At 39.7% G+C, this 20210-nt stretch overlaps 1 protein-coding gene across 1 annotated transcript in view; it reads right to left on the bottom strand.

Moving 5' to 3' along the window:
* Positions 1 to 20210, bottom strand: part of LOC311501643 (rho guanine nucleotide exchange factor 2-like) — a 77446-nt gene that overhangs the window by 45088 nt on the left and 12148 nt on the right. The window contains exons 2-9 of the mRNA XM_084563596.1: positions 19413 to 19575; positions 15988 to 16055; positions 4584 to 4629; positions 4366 to 4501; positions 3323 to 3432; positions 1309 to 1452; positions 807 to 1057; positions 465 to 590 (exon numbers count right to left, since the gene is read on the bottom strand). Coding sequence (XP_084419722.1) covers positions 465 to 590; positions 807 to 1057; positions 1309 to 1452; positions 3323 to 3432; positions 4366 to 4501; positions 4584 to 4629; positions 15988 to 16055; positions 19413 to 19575 — 1044 coding nt within the window. The remainder of the gene's footprint in view (positions 1 to 464; positions 591 to 806; positions 1058 to 1308; positions 1453 to 3322; positions 3433 to 4365; positions 4502 to 4583; positions 4630 to 15987; positions 16056 to 19412; positions 19576 to 20210) is intronic.

Raw genomic sequence — 20210 nt, 5'->3', positions numbered from 1 at the left:
TTTTATGTGAAATCAAAAACACAACAGTCAGAGACTTCCTACCAGATCAGTAGACACACAGCTGGACACAGTCCTTAAGACTGCAACATTCCTTATCCAAGATCTAAAGATGAGTTTGTAACGACTGAGGAAAGGGTGAATGGAAAACTTTTGCAGAAATCAGATTTAAAAAAAAAAAAAAAAAAAAAAAAAAAACAGTGAAAGAAACAACAAGAAGATCAAGAATGGGCAAAAATGAGAGAATTCATTTTAAAAAGCTTGCAATCCCACATCAAAGTGTCACCTTAAATCACCAACATCTAGTAATCCCATCTTATTTCCTTTGGCACTATTCAATCAAAATATTTCTCATTTTGTGACTACAGTTTTGCAAGGTGCAAGGTGAAAATAATATTTTGTCTTTCATAAACTCACGTATTCTCCTGTACAATGAACTCAGTATTGAATTGTATAGTGTCCCTCACCTTTATGAAGAACTGGAACCGCTTGTCTTTGGCCAGCAGTTCCTTGTATAATTTTATAGCCTTCAAGTGGCAGCTACAGAACTCAGCATAAGTCTTCTGCAAGTCGTCTGCGCACTGGCCTGAGAACTGGCAGAAGAAGATACAAACAAGTTATTCGTGAGAATATGAGTGATAAAGATTTCTTGCATGTATGGAAAGAAAGACCTTTGTTCGTGGAAAAGAAATATCCAACTTCAGACCTGATAATAACTGAATTGAATAAATCAAAAACACAATAGTTGATTGTAAAGTCATAGAAGTCCTCATATAAAAAATAGACATTAAAAAAATATGAGTAGTCACCTGCTGTAGTAATATGTCCCCCAACTTATGAATGATGTAATTACAGCTGGATCCAGACTGCAAGCTGTTGTTGCGCCGCAGAATAAGTTGTTCCAGAAAATGGGAATGTAACCTGATCAGCTGGTCCAGGCAAGGAAACATGGTATGCACAATACTGAGCTCAAATTGGAGCTCCTCCAGCATGCCTTGCCGGAACACTCTTTCCATGATGTGCAATGTGCGCACATGGTGTAGCTCTGTTTGAATCAGCTCTATGGAAGACACAGACACATCACGCTTTTCAGTCATTAACAGTGATAAGCAGTTATATAATAAATGTAATGAGAGGAACCAGAGCTTTCAATTCTATCTTAGTCTGCATTCACTGAACTCAGTGAGGACATCGGATATGGCTGAAACTCTGATGTTAGTAAGCTGACAGTAAGCATCAGCAATAGCAACTGGTTGTAATATGTAGAGCAATTAAAGCCAAAAAACTACTGCTGTGTAATGTTTTCTTCACCATAGATGATCTCTTGCCGCTTAATGACATTTTTGCAGTGTGTGTGCAAGTAACTGTTGTCCACAGCTATGCTCCATGAGTCAGCCTTGAAGTCCTGGGCCTCAAGCTCCATCTCTTCCAATACTGAAGTAAAGTACATGTCTCCTAAGGAAGAGAAAAACACCAGCATAAAGTATTAAAGACAGTCTTTTTTATTAATACTCACTAAGGTTGGAACAGACTACTTGATTTTTCTCTTTGTTAAATAACTAGTTATAAAGATAAAAATCAGAAGATCAAGATTAAAAACTAACTTAAAAGTAATCATATCCTTTTGCAATTGTGAGAATATGAAATACATATCATTCTTGTCATTGAAAGAACACTAAAGCATTGGACCTCCATCAGAAGTACTACTTCAGTAGGCCAATACCATGTTGATGATTTAGTAGGGGTATAGGGATTGGTGAAATGTAAAATGTAACTTTAAGTGAGCAGAGTTATAGACTGATATGTAGGGGATCCTGTTGTCCTCGCTATCTCTCCCCCTCTCTGGAAAGTCAATTTAAGAGATTGCCCTGCTGAAGAACCAACCTTTACCCCTTTTAGCCATAAAAATGCCAGGTCCAGATGCTGGACAGACCCACGCTAAGGGGTCCTTAAGGGGCCTCTTTGAATGCTGAGGACGTTAACTAAGCCAAAAAGTCAACTAAGCCAGCAATTCTTGAAAACATTTTCTTTCTTTTTAAACCATTGTGAAAATTAAAGTGTGTATATGTTCTTATATGAGTAGTAGCTATAACTATTGAAATTGTTATTTTAGAAACCCCAACCTTTTCTTCATTAGCAAAATATCCTGAAGAACCTGATGTTATTAATTCACTGATGCTTTTGAGCTATTTTGATTTTGTCATTCAGATCATCTTGTCATGTTGTAATGTTCAATGCTGCTGCATAGGAAAAACATTGCTAAGGAGCCATGATGAGTGATGGAATGATTAAATTAAGTAATATAAAGTATACGTTAAATCGTGTTCTTCCTATGATAAAAGGAGGAGGTGCCCTAACGAGACATTTAAAAAGTGTAGCAAACCCTACAGATTTTTAAAACTAGTCACCTCCCATCTCACAATTTCATCAAACTCTCTCCCCATTGAACTCAGTTAAATTAAATGTTATTTAAACGGCATCAATAGATGGACTGAGAGCCACACAGCTATTAAGATGCTATACAGTAGTAGCGCACAAGTACAAGAGTGGTAATACAGAAGAAACTAGATAAGACAAACCCCAAACCCAGTCTGGGAGCTGGTTTCACAGGAGAGGGGCCGGATATGTGATGTTTCTACCTATATTCTACTTTTACAGACTCTAGGAACCACAAGTAAGCCTGCACTTTGAGATCGAAGTGATCTATTGGGATAATACAATACAATGAGGTCTTCGAGATATAATGGAGCTAGGCTTTTAGGGTCTGGTATATAAGGAGGATAATTTCAAATTATATTCTTTTGATTCAGTATTTATTCCTCTAACAGTAAATTTATGAATGATAAGCATTTCTATAATTACTGAATGCTAGATCTAGACATTCCTTTATCTTTTGCTCTTAATAATAATAATAATAATACATTTAATTTATAAGCGGCTTTCAAGACACACAAGGACACTTTACAAAACACAAGGACACAAAACAAAAACTCTTGTTTGTATTATGTTTTTATGCCATTTATATACTCCCAATGTATGTATGAATTCATCTTGTTCCTCCTGCTCTGCTCCGCTCTTATCTTCTCTCTCTTTTTGTGTTTCTACCCGGACCCATCCCAAAATATGTCCACCTGTACAAACATGTTAAGCCTGTTACAATTAATAGATGGCCCAAAAATACCAAAAGTCTGATGTCAAGTTACCTATAATACTGACTTTTTACTTTTTTTACTCACTATTTGCACCAGGAGAAACAGCAACTCACTTTTTTTATGTATGCAAATTCCCCCAGCCATTTTACTATTAGTTATAGTGTATATGTTACCATCATCATTGAGTGACTCCACTGACATAGCTCTGGTCCTGAAGCTAAGGGAGTCTGTGGACTGGGAGAGACTTTTGCTGAGCCCCAGGGAAGGGTCATCATTTAGACTCCTGCAACACACATTAGTACAAAGGTATTGGTAATGATTGTTCATAACAGACTGCAGGATTACAGTTCTTAACATATTGCTGTATGGTAGTAATACTCCGATCAGGGATAACATTATGACCACCTTCCTATATTGTGTGGGTCTCCCTTGTGCCTCCAAAACAGTTCTGACTCATCAGAGAATGGACATGGGACTTCTGAGGTTGTCCTGTGGTGTCTGACAATAGAATGTTGTTAGTGGGGGTCTTTGGGTCCTATAGGTTGAGGGGAGGGGCCTCTGTGGTTCAGTTTTGTTCCTGTACATTCCACAGGTACTTGATCAATATGAAATCTAGTGAATTTGGAGGCCAGGTCAACACCTTGTGCTGTTTTTCATGTTTTTTTTAGTTGTTCAAAAACAGTTTTTATGTGTGTGCCTGTGTCAGGCTGCATCCTGCTGGGGATGGCTGCTGCCATCAAGGAGTGTCACTGCTTGGGGTGGGGGTGTCTGGTTTAGGTACGTGGTACATGTCTAAGTAACATCCACACGAATGCCAGGTCCAAACATTTCCCAGCAGAACATTGCATTGTCACAAGATGGTCAATGTTATTTACTTCTCTTGTCACACACTAATCCAGTCCTAATGACATTCTGATGTCATTCCTGTGGGAGGTTTAGATCTATGCAGAACAGCAGCGGGGACAAAACATCTTTTTGGTATATGCCATATTTGCTGGTGACTTCCACAGTTGGCTTGAATTTGGCTTATGAGGACAGGAGAAGGACCAGAGGAAAGAAGTAGGAGAGTGCTCAGTCACACTCCCTTCTCATTTTTAAGTATGAACTGTAAGTTGTATTATTTGTGGTTTATATCCAACATATACTGCAAACATAAACAGGTGAGATACTGTACAGTAGTGTATTGCTCTTGGTGGCCAGTGAAAGTGACATTCACCCTGCAATGTTGTTGGTAGAGACACTCTTGGACAGGGATAGGCTGGAGCGAACACGGCGGGATCCCAGCAGAGACTGACGAAAGCTATTGGAAGGGTAGATGGCTGAAGTTGGACGCTGGACATGCATTCCTGGAGCTGATAAAGGAAGAAGTTTGAAGGGAAGTTGAGACAGAGTGGAGAATGAATATATTTAACTGTAATTAAGAAAATGTCTTACGTTTTGTGCGCAGGGTGACGTTATTCCTCAGTAGGGCCATCTTTTGCTGTTGTGTTAATAAATGACACAAATTCAATTTACTATTCATGGGTTTCACCAGGTCCCTTTCCACAGGTGTTTAAAATCAAGCACATAGATTATGAATGCAGACTGCATGGTGCTTGATTAAAACACCTGTGGAAAGGGACCTGATGAAACCCATGAATAGCTTTATAGACTTACAAACACACACAAATACTTTTATACTTTAAGATACTTAAAGGCACTGATTTCCCATTTACTGAACTTGTCAGAATTTGAAGCAGCATCATAGTATATGGTGATTAAAAAGTTTTGGATTGTACTATAAGGGTGTTGATGTGTGTATGTGTTATGGCACAGACTGTTAGAAATTGCAGTAAATTTACATTGAAATATCAACAGTATAATCCTGTCAAAGGAGGAGAGGCTATCGATTTGGTTGGAGATTTTCTTAGAAAGACATTTTCACGCCAGACTTTCCAGGAAAAGGTGGATATTGTGAGGAAAGGCTGCCCAGTCCTGGAGCTAGCTAGCCTGACCCAGCCGGGGAAACTTTCAGGTACAGCGACTTTTTGAATTGTCCTAAGTGTGTTTCTTGCTTTAGTAATGGCCTTCATTACTTCATTCAGTCAGTGATGCAACGTCCTGTATTGGTATGTTTCTATAGCAGTGGCGTCATAACCATGGGCGTGTAGTGGGGGTAAAAGGGGACCTGACTACCCAGGGCCCGAGTAAGGAGAGGGCCCATGAAAATCCTGATTTTTTTTTTATTTATTTTTTTTAAATGGGCCCTCCAATTAATGGGTGTCATAATGTATTTCAAATATATTTATAACATCAACCGAGAGAATGAACTTTGTGTCACAGCCCTCCCAACATATCGTCACCCTGTTAAAATAATCGCCTAACTCATTTTTTTCAAGTTCTTCAGGAAACACAAAAAACTTCACCACAAGTCTCACACACTTGCCATAGGCCATCATCTTAAAGGGGTAAAATCACATGAACTGATCAACTGAGGATGTTGGCGATTTTACCATAGGTGGCCGGCGTCATGAGGAGATGATTTCGGCAAAAAAAAAAAAAAAAAAAAAATTTTGACAAAAAATGACTGAGGCGATTATTTTAACAGTGTGACGATATTGGACATTCTGGGGGCCCCCTCTTGGAGACGCAAAATGGTTTAGTCCGCCTATAGACAGCGGTCGGCGACAAGTACGTCAGTGAGCCCAGACTGAATGACCTGGAGGCTAACCTTCATATATCCTATATATATATATCCTAACACTACCCAAAGATTTCCAGTCCTGAGATCCGTCCGTCAAGGTTGTCCGATTTCGCCTTTTTTTGTTTCTGATTGTTGTCGAATTACTCTCATTACATATCTAACCCGGTAATTGAAGGTTTGTCTATTTTTGGTAAGGAAGTCAGACTGACCCAACTAGCTGATGATACAGCATTATTCTTAAAGGACAAACATCAGGTTGAAAATGCGGTGACATTAATAGATGAATTCTCAGCTGCTTCTGGGGGGTATTCCATCAACGTAGCTAAGAATTGCCAGACTTAGGTGTAAGCTTGAAGCTTGACTAAGCTCCACTTCCCAATCTAGCTCCAAGTCGTTCCATCAAGTGAAATCAGCTGGCTCCACCTGACGCTTAGTCAAGCCTCACCTGTTAAGTCTCAATTTGTGCACGCCCACAGGGAAAATAAAAAGCCCATTATAGTCGAGTGCCGAAAAGCAAGGGAAAGCGTGCAGAAATATTCTCTGCAGCGGAGCAAACCCTCCTCATGGAGCTATATGAGGATTACAGCCACATAATCCGAAAGAAGGGCAATACCGCGGCAATCAATAAAGCGAGGGATGTGGCGTGGCAGAATATTGCCGACAGGCTGAATGCGTAAGTGACAAAGAAAATTAAGTATTTCAGCATCATCATGTTATATAAATCCCCCATCAAAGGGACAAAATATATGTGGACAATAATCTACCAATTGATTTCTTGATGGTTTTTGTTTTAAACTAATCAATTATGTGGACTTATTAATGCAACCAAATCCCTAAAATTAAAAGGAAAGTCCCCAAAGAACAAAAAGACAGCCCTAATAAGTAACATTCATATTCAATTCAATTCAATTCAATTTTATTTATATAGCGTCAATAACAATACAAATCGTCTCAAGACGCTTTACAAAAACCCGGCCTGAAACCCCCAGAGCAAGCCTGAAGGCAACGGTGGCAAGGAAAAACTCCCTTTTAACAGGAAGAAACCTCAAGCAGAACCCAGCTCATATGGAGGGACCCATCTGCCTAAGGCCAGCCGGGTACAGACAGAAGAAAGAGAGAAGAGAACAGCAAAGAGAGAAGAGAAGAGAACAGCAAGATAAACATACATCTGTCATAGATACACATATCTGACTAAAGTGTACATGTGGAATCTTATGATACAAACTGATGATGTTACATGACAGTTTGAAAATGTAAGAGGAATCATAGGCAGGTCATATGAACATAATTAAAATAGCATTATTGTTTCACTGCAATTTATGTGAAATTCTCCTTATTTTATCATTTGGCAGCCCTCGTAGTAATGTTAGAAAGTGATATTCATCACATTTATCAACTGATTGTTATGCAAATCGATGGGATAGCTTTAATTTATTTCCTACATGGCCAATTGCTCTGTTTAATTGTATAGAATTTATATCATTTTCATTTAAGCCTGTCATTTTTACATGCTGTATTTGTGCTACTTCTGTATTTTGTCCCAGATGCTATATGTTGAATTGTTGTATTTTCATTTTATTTTATGTAAAGCACTTTGAATCACCTTGTGCTAAAATGTGCTATATAAAGTTGCCTTGCCTACATTTTTGATAATGATAGGCTACATTTAATCAAAGTATTTTACATGACTGTCACAAACCTGCAATTGCATAGAATGTCTCCTTGATCCGCTGTGGGTCATGATGGCCAGGGAAGGTGATGTAGATATTAAGGAACAGCTTCAGGGCCAGGTAGACTGCTCTTACCTGTAATGTGTTTGCTCTGTGTCATGTTTAATGTATAAATATGAAAGATAACTATGGAAATTACTTTATTCAAATAAATATATTACTTCATTGCCATCTGTCTCTGTTTCCAATTAGTCATGGCCTATGAAATTTTTGACATCATGGACACCCCCATGTGATCATCTCAACTCCTTTGCATAATATGTGGCGATGCTGGAAATAATCACAAATGAATAGAGGACATATAATTGATACCTCTCTGCAAACAGTTGCCTTGCTTAACTTCTCAGCATTACCAACACTGTAGAGAAATGTACCACTGGCAAAGAGCCGCAGTGCCATACAGACTGACTGCACAGTGGTCAGAGACTGGCTGCGGCGAGTGACCCTCATAATGTGTGGTTCAAGCAAACTGCATAAATACACAATGCTTTGCCTGCTGAACCGGTACCTCTCCCACAGGTACGCATCTGTGTGGGTCAACGGGTTGGTCCTGTCCTGGAAGACCCTTGGTGCTGGTGGTGGTTTTACACATTTACATCTAATTGTGGTTTGGTGTACATATTCAATCTTTTATTTTCAATGCCTCAATTTCCTTTTATTATATTTTTTGGCTAATTAGTTTAATTTTATTAATTAATTTATTTGTGTCTTATTTTTTATTATATTTTATTTTCGTGATAATGTTCTTTAATGTACTTATAGATAATATATAATTATTAGTATAAATAATTTCTTTAATACATTTTATTATATATTTTATGTTTTACATATTATTTTATCATTCCATGACAGTTGTGTGTCTCTGTTTCTGTCTATTGGACATTCTTTGATCATAGATGGTGCTAAGCTTCACTTTTAGCCTGCTACAGACCAGGTTTGCCCGGCAGCATAAGTTACCATGGTTACTTGGCTGGCATTCACATTATCCACCTTGGTGGAACAGGGTTGAGGCTCAGATTGATGGAACGGAAACCTGAGCCACAGTTCTGGCTGAGCCATGGTTGAGGCTTAGCCGGAGTCATAGTTTCCATGGTTACTGAGTTGGGGCTAATCTCAGCCTCTTTGATGGAACCGAACTCTCACTCATATTAGCCAGACTTGGCCATTTAAGCTTGGCTTTGCCTTTAGCCTGCTTGATGGAATACCCCCCAGCTGACGTTAGTTGTCAACATTAACCAATTTCAGAAATAAACAGTGGCGCAGCTGGAGCAGCAGTGGCCAGTCCTGGCGGTTCATCTGATGAGGGTGAGAATAGAGATGAGCAAAGACACGGATCATGGATCAAAACGTTAGTACACAAACCAGATGTAGTCTAATGTTTATAGGTGTTTGAGCACAGGTAGGGCAAATGCATCAATTCAGGTGGTGAATGAAAGAACCAGTCATCAATATAATATGATCTGATTTTAGCTTAAAACCCTATTTATGTTGTTTATTTATAAATAAATAAATTCCCCCCTTTTATTTTGCTTCGTGCACTGGCATGGATAGGGGCCCACTGACATTAAGAGCGTACAGGGCCCAGAATTTGGTGCTACACCCCTGTTCCTAACATACATTTTTTCTTCAGGATCTTCACCAGAATACATCCTGAGAGAGGAACCAAGGCTGGACGAGGCAAAGTCCCATCAAGGCTGATGGGGAATGTTGTCCATAAAAACAGGACATCTGTCAACCATCATGTCTCCAGTCTCCAAAAAAAAAAAAAAAAAAAAAGGACTTTGAGTAGGATTTTATAAGTTTTTGAACCCACTCATCTACACACATGCACACAGACATATTCCTTCTCTCAGCAACATGTTTTCCAGGTGGCCAACTTCTCAGTAATTGCCTCTGTCAGTTGTGTTTGTATCTCGAGTTCAGTTTTGTGCAAGAGTCAGTGAGTACTGCATGCATTGTTTGTATGGCTGGAATTTAGGACCCAGAGCTTTGTTTTGCACTGATGTCAGTTCTATTTTAATTTTCCATTTTTCATATTTTCTTTTCCTTCTTAAATGGCTGATATTTTAGTTTTTCCCTAAATCTTCAGGCTTTAATTTGTCATTTTTTTTAAAAAAGGTTAATTTTAAAAGCTTGTATTTTGTTAATAAAGAGCCACATGGTACATTTTAAGCTGTATTATTTGTCTTCACTATTTCAAATTGTACATTTATACACTGTTCTAAAATGTGGTATCTTTATAGCAAGACTGCCAAGGTATAATTAATCAAGTTACAATGTTTAGAAGAAAAAAGATGTAAAAATAATTATCTAAATCCAAAAATATGTACTGCATGTATACTAAATGCTACATACCAGTAGCATTTAGTACAATGCAGTACAATATACATTAAAAAACTTGCTAATACCTCGGAGTAAATTAACTAATTAACTGGTAATCCTTTGCCTGCATATTACTGTAAAGGCTTAAAAAAACTGTTTTATGTTGTTATTGAAAAGACAGTAACGGGCTAGCAACTGTGTAACCAGCCAGTTACTGAATGGCAGAGAGATCAATGGCAAGGGACGAGAAAGTGCCAATCAACATAAAGGAAAATAAGAGAGGCATGTCTGAGTAGAACATTTACGTTAAACAATGAAGGCAGAGAAGGATAATCAGGGCAGAAGAACAAAAACAGGGCGCAAATCCTAGATACAGACAAGCAGGCAACCAGTGAAGCATGACAAAGCAACAGGAGCTAAGGCTGCAGTAATATAACCTATCAGTGAGTACATTTGTAGTACAGTTTGTTGCTATATGCCAGTGTAACAAAGACACAACACTAATCTATTAATAAGGAGTACATTACTCCCTTAGTCGGTACTTTATTGTACTTTCAATAAGCACAACAATTATTACTTTCCTAAATTGATATATGTTGTATTCCGATAGTATACAGTCAAAAGTCATTTTTAATGCATTTTGTCAGTGTGCTTTGAAGTATCTCTAATATGCATTCTTCCATTTTTATTTCTTGTACATTTGTTCATATGCTTATTCTGTACATTTTTGCTTATACCATTTTTTTATTTTATTTTACCGGATTTTACTTATATTTTATTTTACTTCATTTAATCTATATTTTACTTGTGGTTCTTAAGAGTTTTTTATTTATTTTTTTATGTGCAACTAAGCTACTGCGACCAAGCAGTTACCCTTGTGGATCAATAAAGTTTATCTAAGTCAGATAATGTCAGTATCGTTATGATGAAATGGCATAGAGTAGGGTAGAGCATTAAATATATATACAAAAGACAAACCCATCATGATGTCACCTACTGAAATTCTGAAGAGGTAGTTTGAAGCCTGGAGTGGGTCGTGTTGCGGTGGACAGAATAAATCCTGGCTGTTGAAATATGCTTTCAGTCCATACTTAATGAGACAAACTGTATTAAATGACACACAAGTTTCAGATTGTTTAATTATATTTATTATTTATTATTATTATTATTATATTTATATACTTTATATTTTTCATTACAGAAAATGTTTATTATACTCTTCTATTTTCCTCCCATAGTTACTGTGTGAATCACTGATGACAGCTTTGTCCAGCATGGGACCTATAGATCTACGGAGACCTTCTTACCACTACATGCTGGATATGTGTATCCATTGTTTGGCTGATGTGGACTGCAGTGGAAAGTTTCCCCTCTATTTCTTTTCACCCTCCCTGTGAGGAAGAACAGCACTGAATGTCCTCATCATCCTCTGAGGTCAGCAAGCTGGTCATCATGATGAAGGAGGACACCTCCAGCCCATTGGCATAATCATGTTTTTATCTTTGATATTAAGGTGGCTGGTGCAAGGCTGGTGCAAATCCAACCAAAACTGATAAGGCCAGAAAATCTGTCCACAGTGCTATGGCTATAATGGTCCATAATATTAATAATGCCATGATTGAGCACCCTCACATTAGGCAGGCCAGTCCTGGGCTATTTTTTAACAGATGTAGTTAAATAGAACAGGAAGAATTCAAGCCTGAAGGCGATGGTGGCAAGGAAAAACTCCCTTTTAACAGGAAGAAACCTTGAGCAGAACCCAGCTCCTATGGAGTACATATAGAACAGCAATACTTAAAGGAACAGCGTCATTACAATGTATTTCAAGCTTCAACTGCCTGCGTTTTTTAAATGTGAAGGTGCAGGTAGATTAGGTCCAGAATAGGCTATTGGGAATAATTTAATAATATTAATGGGGAAATATTGAAATCAGTGATTTTGATAAAGTTTAGGCCAGCCGAGAAGGCTTTGCTGGCCCTGACGGCCCACCACTGCTGCTATACAAGCAATAGTTTAACAAATTCAATCTTTCATTCAGGAAAACATCAATACTAAAGTTAACACATTTGGGCTGTAAAGAGGAATCAGTGATGGAGAGATAACTCTCAGAGTGTTCTCTGCACGGATGAGAAGTCCTGTTAATCTAGTTCGTCATGTCATGCTGTCATGCTGAACATCCAGTGCAGCCTGTCTGTATCACCTAGAAGAATATCTTACACTACATATGTTAAGTAATGTATGTGTTATAACACAGATACATTTATTTTTATTAACAGGATATGTGCCTCAGTCTTTTAAGATTGCTGTAATTAAACCCTTACTTAAGAAAGCCACTAGATCCAGATGTTTTAGCCAGCTATAGACCAATTTCCAGCCTGTTTCTAAAATTCTAGAAAAAGTTGCTGCTAATCAGTTGGGTGACCATTTAAACAGGAATGGTCTGGTTGAGAGTTTCAGTCAGGTTTTAGAGCTCATTAAAGTTACCAACGATCTCCTCATGGCTTCAGACAGTGGACTTGTTGTTCTGCTAGATCTTAGTGCTGCATTTGACACTATTGATCATAATATTTTACTACAGAGACTTGAAAGTGAGATCAAGATTAAAGGAACTGCATTAGACTAGTCTGAAGTCTGAACTGCTCCCAAGTTGTGGTCGAAAGCCACACGAAAGGTGAGGAAAGACCTAGTAGTTGCAGAGGTGCTCAGGACAGAGGAGGAGCAGTATAAGATCTGTGCACTCAGCCAGCGGCAGCGAGGAAGGTGGACAACCTGGGAAGGAGTCGTCAACAGGACCATCAAATGGACCGACATGTGGAAGATGCCTCAAACAAGGTTAAGCTTCCTCATTCGGGCCACCTATGACACCCTCCCCAGTCCCAGCAACCTGTGACGGTGGTACGGCTCTGAGGAAAACTGCCAATTCTGCAGTGCCCTAAACCCTACCCTGCAACACATCCTGTCCAGCTGCAAGACAGCTCTGGCCCAGGGTCGTTACAGGTGGCGTCACGACCAGGTCCTGCGTCGTGACGCCACCTGTAACGAGGCTGGAGGACACCAAAGACCATCCGTCAACACCACAGACACTGATCCATTTTGTTGGACAAGGAACAGGAACAGCTCAGAACATCGCCCAGAGGGAAAAAAGATCTCTTTCTCTTCTAACACCTGGATGTGAATGGAACCTGAGAGTGGACCTTGATCGACAGCTCAAGTTCCCACCTGAGATTGCTACAACTTCTCTGAGAACAGACATCGTCCTGTGGTCCCCCTCAGCACGATCAGTGATCATGGCAGAGCTCACTGTCCCTTGGGAGGGAGGAATGGAGGCAGCCTATGAAAGGAAGAAAGAGAAATACACCGAGCTGGCAGCTGAGTGTCGAGAGGCGGGATGGTCAACTGTCATCTGTCCTGTGGAGGTTGGCTCCAGGGGGTTCACAGGAACATCCATCCAGCGCCTCCTGAAGAACGTGGGAGTGACCGGGCCAAGGCTGAAGAAGGCATCCAAAGACTTGGCTGAAGAGGCAGAAAAAGCAAGCTTCTGGCTGTGGCTGAGAAGAAAGGACACGTTGTGGGGAAAGCAAGGATCCTAGGGGTAGCTGCAGGGGGCGGTGGGGAGACGTCCCTACCACGGCTCCACCACCGTGAGATGTGCTGGGATTAATGGAGCGAAACATCGATGAAGGGTGGCTCCCAGCTGAAGATCCTGCAGCTACCCTACTGGCACCGTCAGAGGTGCGTCAGGCAGAAACGCCAAGCAGGTAGCCCTTACCTGTGCTTACATCTAATCCTATCTGTCTGACAAATTCCAGTTTGTCCATGTCAACAATGATTCTTCTGCTTATACAAAAGTGAGTTATGGACAGTGGTGTAGTGGTCCCTGGAGAAGTGGGTATACTCTCAATTTTGCCCTTTGTCATGACCTGGCTCGTAAGCCATGGCAAAAAAAGGACAGATACAGATTAAGTGTAAAAGTTAACCACTTTATCTAAATAAAGTCAACAACCAACCCATAAGAAAGAAATGTAATTTGAGTGGGAGTATCAGTATGTCTGTAACACAAAGTAACTAGGTCGAAGCCAACAGAACAAAAATGTGATGATGGAGGGATCGAGGTCGAGAGGCAGAGAGGGAGTGAGGGCTGTGACTGCCAGATCTTAAAGGATCAGGAAGACTGGCCAGGTGCTCCTGATTAACCAAATTGAGACTCGCCCACTAAGGTACCTGTGGAAAACACAGAACAGGCCCTACAGCAACAGGCGGCCGTCACACCCTTTTTTAAGAAGTCCAGAAAAATGCACTGTTTTAGAAACATGTAGTTTAGTTTACCCAGAAATCTGTCAGTAGTATTTGCTCACTATTACAAAATGATCATGACTTGATCAGGAGCAGTTTGTACGTATTGTACGTACAAGGCAAACATGGTGTTTCAGGGATTTTTTTAACATTTATTTAAATAAAATACTTAAAATCTGAAGTTGACAATGCATCCTTGTTCATATTTTACCTTAAATCAAATACAACAATCATTCCCTTCCACACATCAAAACCAATCAGATAAACTCAAAAGTGTACTGTCGTAAAATTGAAGCAAACTATTTGGTTTCAGTAGCTGAACATTATTCTAGCATACTTCGTTAGATATACAGTCTATAAATATCATTACAAATACTGGATATCATTTTTTGGATGAATGCTTTGGTTTGAACACATTATTTTAAATCATTCAACAAAACAATATGTTAACAGTTTACAAAAATATATGCATTTACACATCAACAGTGACATACTGTCTCCATCCAGTACTGGGTTTCTCCTGGTTGGCAGATGCCAGGGCTGCTGTTTTCATGGCTGGGGTCCGTCTGGGCCTGATCTGGGTCTGACTTGTGCTTCTTTTACAAGTCTGAAATATTTCCCTTTCCTTTTCATTGTTATCTGTCCCTACACAAAATAAGACAGACTGGTTAGACCTCAGTATTATGTTAGGTCGAATCTTAAACTATTTGTCTTCATTCTTGTGCTTTAACTTACTTTAAAATCAACTACCAGCCTAGCTACTATAAACTTAAACTTAGATGTAGGTTAGTTAGTCAGGTGAAGTCACTTGGCTAATGTTATACTTTTAGACCTTTACAATAACAAACAAGCTTTCTGGACATTGATGTAATCTCTGGGCATTTATTACAGTTTCATCTAACGTTACAGTCTAGTATGAAGACTCACAGCAGTATCACCACATTATCCCAATAAAGTGCGACATAGCTTCAGGCTAACGTAACGTTAGCCTTTCATAACTTTAGCCTACTCGCACAGTGTAACTATTGGCAACAAATCATATTGTGAGTAGTTTAAAACAATGACTCGTTTGGAAATCACCTTAAAACTTACCTCAAAATTACTTGGAAGACGCTGCGTTTCTCATTCACATTCCATTCATTTGCATCGTGCATCTTTCAACGGGACGTGCAGTGACCTGTCAATCTGGCACCTGAGGTGTCCAATCAGGTTCCAGAGGTGATCAGCGCATCCCCCGCCCTACTCTGCCTCTGATTGTCTCATTAGTCCTCGTGCCTAAAGTTAACCAGTGTAATCAGAGAAGGCCCTGGCAGCCAGTACTAGCCGCATCAGGGGGGATTTAGAAGTGGGTATACGCAATGCTGACTGAAAAATAAGTAGGAATACGCCGTATACCTGCGTATACCCTGGACTACACCAGTGGGTCTAAGTATTACTAGGCAATGCGGAACTTTTTCAAGACTCAGCTGAAGAGTTTCAGAATTATCACATATATCTTTATACATATATCACCATCGAATACATATGGCCCTGAATTAGGAATTTCATTAAAATTATTATCAAAGATGAGCAAGTGGCTGAGACACCACTTTAAAGCCATTACATGTTATACTGACTCCACACTGCTTTGTGTAAAATGTGAAATGCAAAAGGTTTGAAAAGGTTTAATATATAATGATGTAACTGAACTGATCTTTCTAAATATATATGCTAAGTCAAAATAATACACCACGAAAGAAGTCCTGAACTAATTAATAACACTTTTCAATAGTAGGACAAATTATGATTTTTGGTGTAAACTGTATCTTACCCTCTGTTTCATTTTGGCGCAGTTTGGTAAAGTGTCTCGACATCGGTTGTGGATAGTAACATTGCATGCTGGAAAAATATAGACACAATGGTAAAATTAAATAATTAAATTGTACTCTGTTCAGTTTGCCCAAAACAACTGATAACTTCAGCCCAATATGTGAACTGGGTATGTGCACATAACCAGTCATTACTCTAAGGCATTTCACTTGAAACTGACTTGAAACAACTTCCAAAGGACCAACTGACTTTTGCAAACAAAATGAGTATGATTCATCTATACAATACAATACAAATTGTCTCAAGACTCTATAAAACCTGGTCTGAAACGCTGAGAACAAGCACGAAGGCACGATGGAAAAATTCCCTTTTAACAGGCTGGACAGGTCGTCAGTCTATCACACGACATTTTCCTTCCAACTGTATGTTATATTTTTTAGCCTTTTGCCAGTGTTAACAGATTCGTATTACCCGTCCCCAAGAGTATGACACACTGAAGACATTGACCGTGTATGTACTCACCATGTTCGGATCAACACACACATGTAAAGCTGCTTTCTCCAAAAGTAACAATACGAATGAGAGGAACCTTATGGGGCAAATCTAGTTACACATACACGGATTGAAATACACATTTGTAGATAGTTTTGCTACAATAATGGTCCCATAGAACCAGTGTTAAACCATATTTGGAAGACTGGTTTAATAGTCTGACAGCTGTCCATCCTGAAGTTAAAAAAAATAGTGTCGGAGGGTAAAACTTCTGCCATTCACCTAACATGAGTATTTCAGTGATGTGATTTTCTTGGTTTTACTTTAGTTCACTGGCTTGATGTAACAAAAATAAAAGCAACTGTCGCTTTTATTTATTATTAATATCTGTTTGCTGATGTTCCACGCTTGCACTTACCATGCTCTTCTCTGTTATATTAACGGTTGTTATTGAGATGCTGCAATTGTGCGCCATTGTGTGGGGAAAAAACCCAAGGTTTACTGTGTTGTACTGACACGTGTTTCTATTATTTTGACCACCCAGTTTCAGTTAGGGTAGACTAAATAACAGACACCCTTGTTGTTTAATTAAAACAGTTTAACAGCACCACACGCTACATCCTCCAAAGTGATTATACAGTTGAACTGCTACGCTTTTCCAACACTGTTCCAACATATACTAAACTTTATTACAGTCATGAAGAGGTTTAAGTGCAGGACTTTCATTTTAGAATGCATTTCTTTTTACAAAGTTTTAGGCATATGATTGACTAATGTTATTATCTAATTGCAGAAGTCTCCGTTGTTGTATGTAATTTAATAGGCCATTGCATATAATTTATAAATTTTTACAGGATATAGAGATAAATTGATTTGTCCCCCAGAAGGATTACAAAAGTGCTTATTGTGGACTCTCGATGTCTGATCCATCAACATCATGGCTGGAGCCTATCCCAGCTGTCATCGGGCAAGAGGCAGACAACCATTCACACTCACATGCACACCTACGGTCAATTTAGAATCACCAGTTAACCTAACTAGTGCAGTGCCCGTCGGAAGTATGTATTCCTATAGTGGGAGCCTACAGGTGCTGTGTATGAGGATTAGTGGAAATATTAGAGCGGAGAAAACCTATTTTACCGATATATTTTACATTTCTTATCCAAACAACGTCAAACTTAGCAATGCACATCTTCGTGCCTGTAGCGAGACACCTGCCCAGTTTCAAATCAATCGGGCCAACGGTTCGCGAGATATGCGTGCCACAGACAGACACACACACACACACACAGACGCTTCTTGATTTATAGATAGATGGCGGACTACATGCTAGTTTTCCTGCCGGAGAAGATATTGAGCCTATTAGGGTTACCAGGGCAAAATATCATTTCTCCTTGAGTTTGGTTTCTTCTAAAGCCGATTTGTAAACAGTGCTCAAGATTTGTGCGCATGCTCCGCCTCTTCCTCTCCGTTTTTGGTGAATTTCTGAAAGTGGCTGTTTTTGATGCCATGGCAACCGGAGTAGTGGAAATATTAGAGCGGAGAAAACCTATTTTACCGATATATTTTACATTTCTTATCCAAACAACGTCAAACTTAGCAGTGCACATCTTCGTGCCCGTAGCAAGACACCTGCCCAGTTTCAAATCAATCGGGCCAACGGTTCGCGAGATATGCGTGCCACAGACAGACACACAGACGCTTCTTGATTTATAGATAGATGAGCATGCCTTTGGATGGTGGGAGGAAGCCGGAGTACCCGGAGAGAACCAGTCGGCTCATGGATTCAAACCTGGGGCCTTCTCGCTGTGAAGCATCAGTGCTAACCACCTCGCCACTGTGCTGCCCCTGTCTTCATTCAGTTTGCATTTTTTTTAACACTTTAGGGAAAATGTACTTTTCACATACTGTGTCACACTGTGTAGCAAAACCAGTTGCAGGAGTTTAACCTAGATTTATTCCAACAACGGTTCTCAGCTGAGAGATAATCAGCTTGTGTTTGGAAAAGGAAATAATAGCCAGTTTTGAATGTATTTAGCTCTTTGAAACCATTATTCAAAGCCAGCTCAACTCTTCTGCACACACACCTGCACAGACCCCGTGGTTTAATAGTCGGTTCCTCTCATGCGTGCCATACATACATGGCCAATGTCTTCAGTGTGTCATACTCTTGAGGTGTCAACAACTGTTTTGACAAGCCAAATAATGCAGTGTTGCAAGTTATGGACTGGTTGAGAGCCTCACAAATACGAAGCCTAAAATATTGCAACCCCCCCTTTGTCTGTTAACACCGACAAAAGCTAAAAAAATAACAAAGTTGGAATAATATATCAAATGATATATTACTTAAGATATATTTTATTTACGTTGTCTGCCGAGAAAAATTCTGGCCCTTGGACAAATGTACTTGATGATCGCTGCCCTAAGGGGTGTGGGGGGTGAGCGGGTTACTCTTCTCTGGAGTACCAGGTCACAGATGTCGTTCCTCGACTGCCTGTCATCAGACGGCCTCCACAAGCTTTGGCTGTAGTGCTGGGCATGTTGGAGGGTGGTTCCTCCGACCTGTTTGTGTTCTCCCCAGTGCTAACCTCTCAGTTTGAGCTTGACTGCTTTGGAAAACAATGATGTTTCAAAAACTCTTAACTCCATGGTTTGGAAACCCCCAAATGCAGCTTACTTGTGTTGCATCTCTCATTCTTCCAAACGTCTTCTAACTATACAGCATGCCTGTAGAATGGGCAGTCTGCGCCGAGTTCTGCTTGAGGGGTTAGCTGGTTGAGCTTGTCAGCAGTATATGTTCATCATATCAGTTCATCATAAGGTTCCAACAAGAAAGAATTGTTGGAATGTGTTGGTACTCAGCCCTCAACCCACCTCTCATTGTGTATGTAATTCAATTTCAATTTTATTTACATTTGTGGATGTGTTACTTACTTGGGCAGCTGAGGGCTTCCATTGCTGTAATACTCTTGTTGCATGCTGAACAGAGTGTAGTTCCTGACACAGCAAGTGAAGCGAAGAGGTGACCATTTCTGTAACATGCTTCCCTGTCCCTTGCTACTTTCTCTTGCTCCCTCATACGTTCTCTGTCTTTATTCTGAAAAGGAAACAGAAATAAAACATTTTTTGTATATCTGTAAATGTTACATATCCTATCAGATATAATATACCAAGTAAAACTAGAGATGCTGGGTACTGATGGCATGTGCTCACTAATAGTAGGTAATGAGTGAGGTGTGGAGGGCAGTGGACAGGGGTCAGCATGGACATTCACGTCCATGGCTATGCATCCCCATATGCAACAGCAATGCTCTGTGTTCACACTTTTCTGTCAGAAATTCAGTTCCATTTTTCAGCAATCTGAGCTACAGTAGTTCATCTGCTGGATACTCATGTGCATCAATGAGCCCTGTCCATCCATGAGGTTCACCTCTTTTCTTTCCATTCACCACTTTTCAACACTCGACAAGAGCTAGAGTTTTGCTCTGACCAAGTCATCAGCTCATCAGTTTTGGAAAATTATGTCATCATCCTGACAGAAATCAGAGTTCTGGAAGACAACATCCCTTTTGCAAACACAGATGAAGGATGTGGATGAAATGGCAATTTGAGCACAACTCTGACTGAAAAAAGAAGCAAAAATACTAATACTTTCCCTTCCTTTAAATAGGCTCCTAATGACCCTGGTTCTAATGGTTCTGACTCACACATCCTGTGTTCTCATTCACACGA

Source organism: Chelon labrosus, assembly GCF_963514085.1.
Source record: "Chelon labrosus genome assembly, chromosome: 16".
Taxonomy (NCBI): domain Eukaryota; kingdom Metazoa; phylum Chordata; class Actinopteri; order Mugiliformes; family Mugilidae; genus Chelon; species Chelon labrosus.
This window is presented reverse-complemented; position numbering and strand designations above follow the sequence as displayed.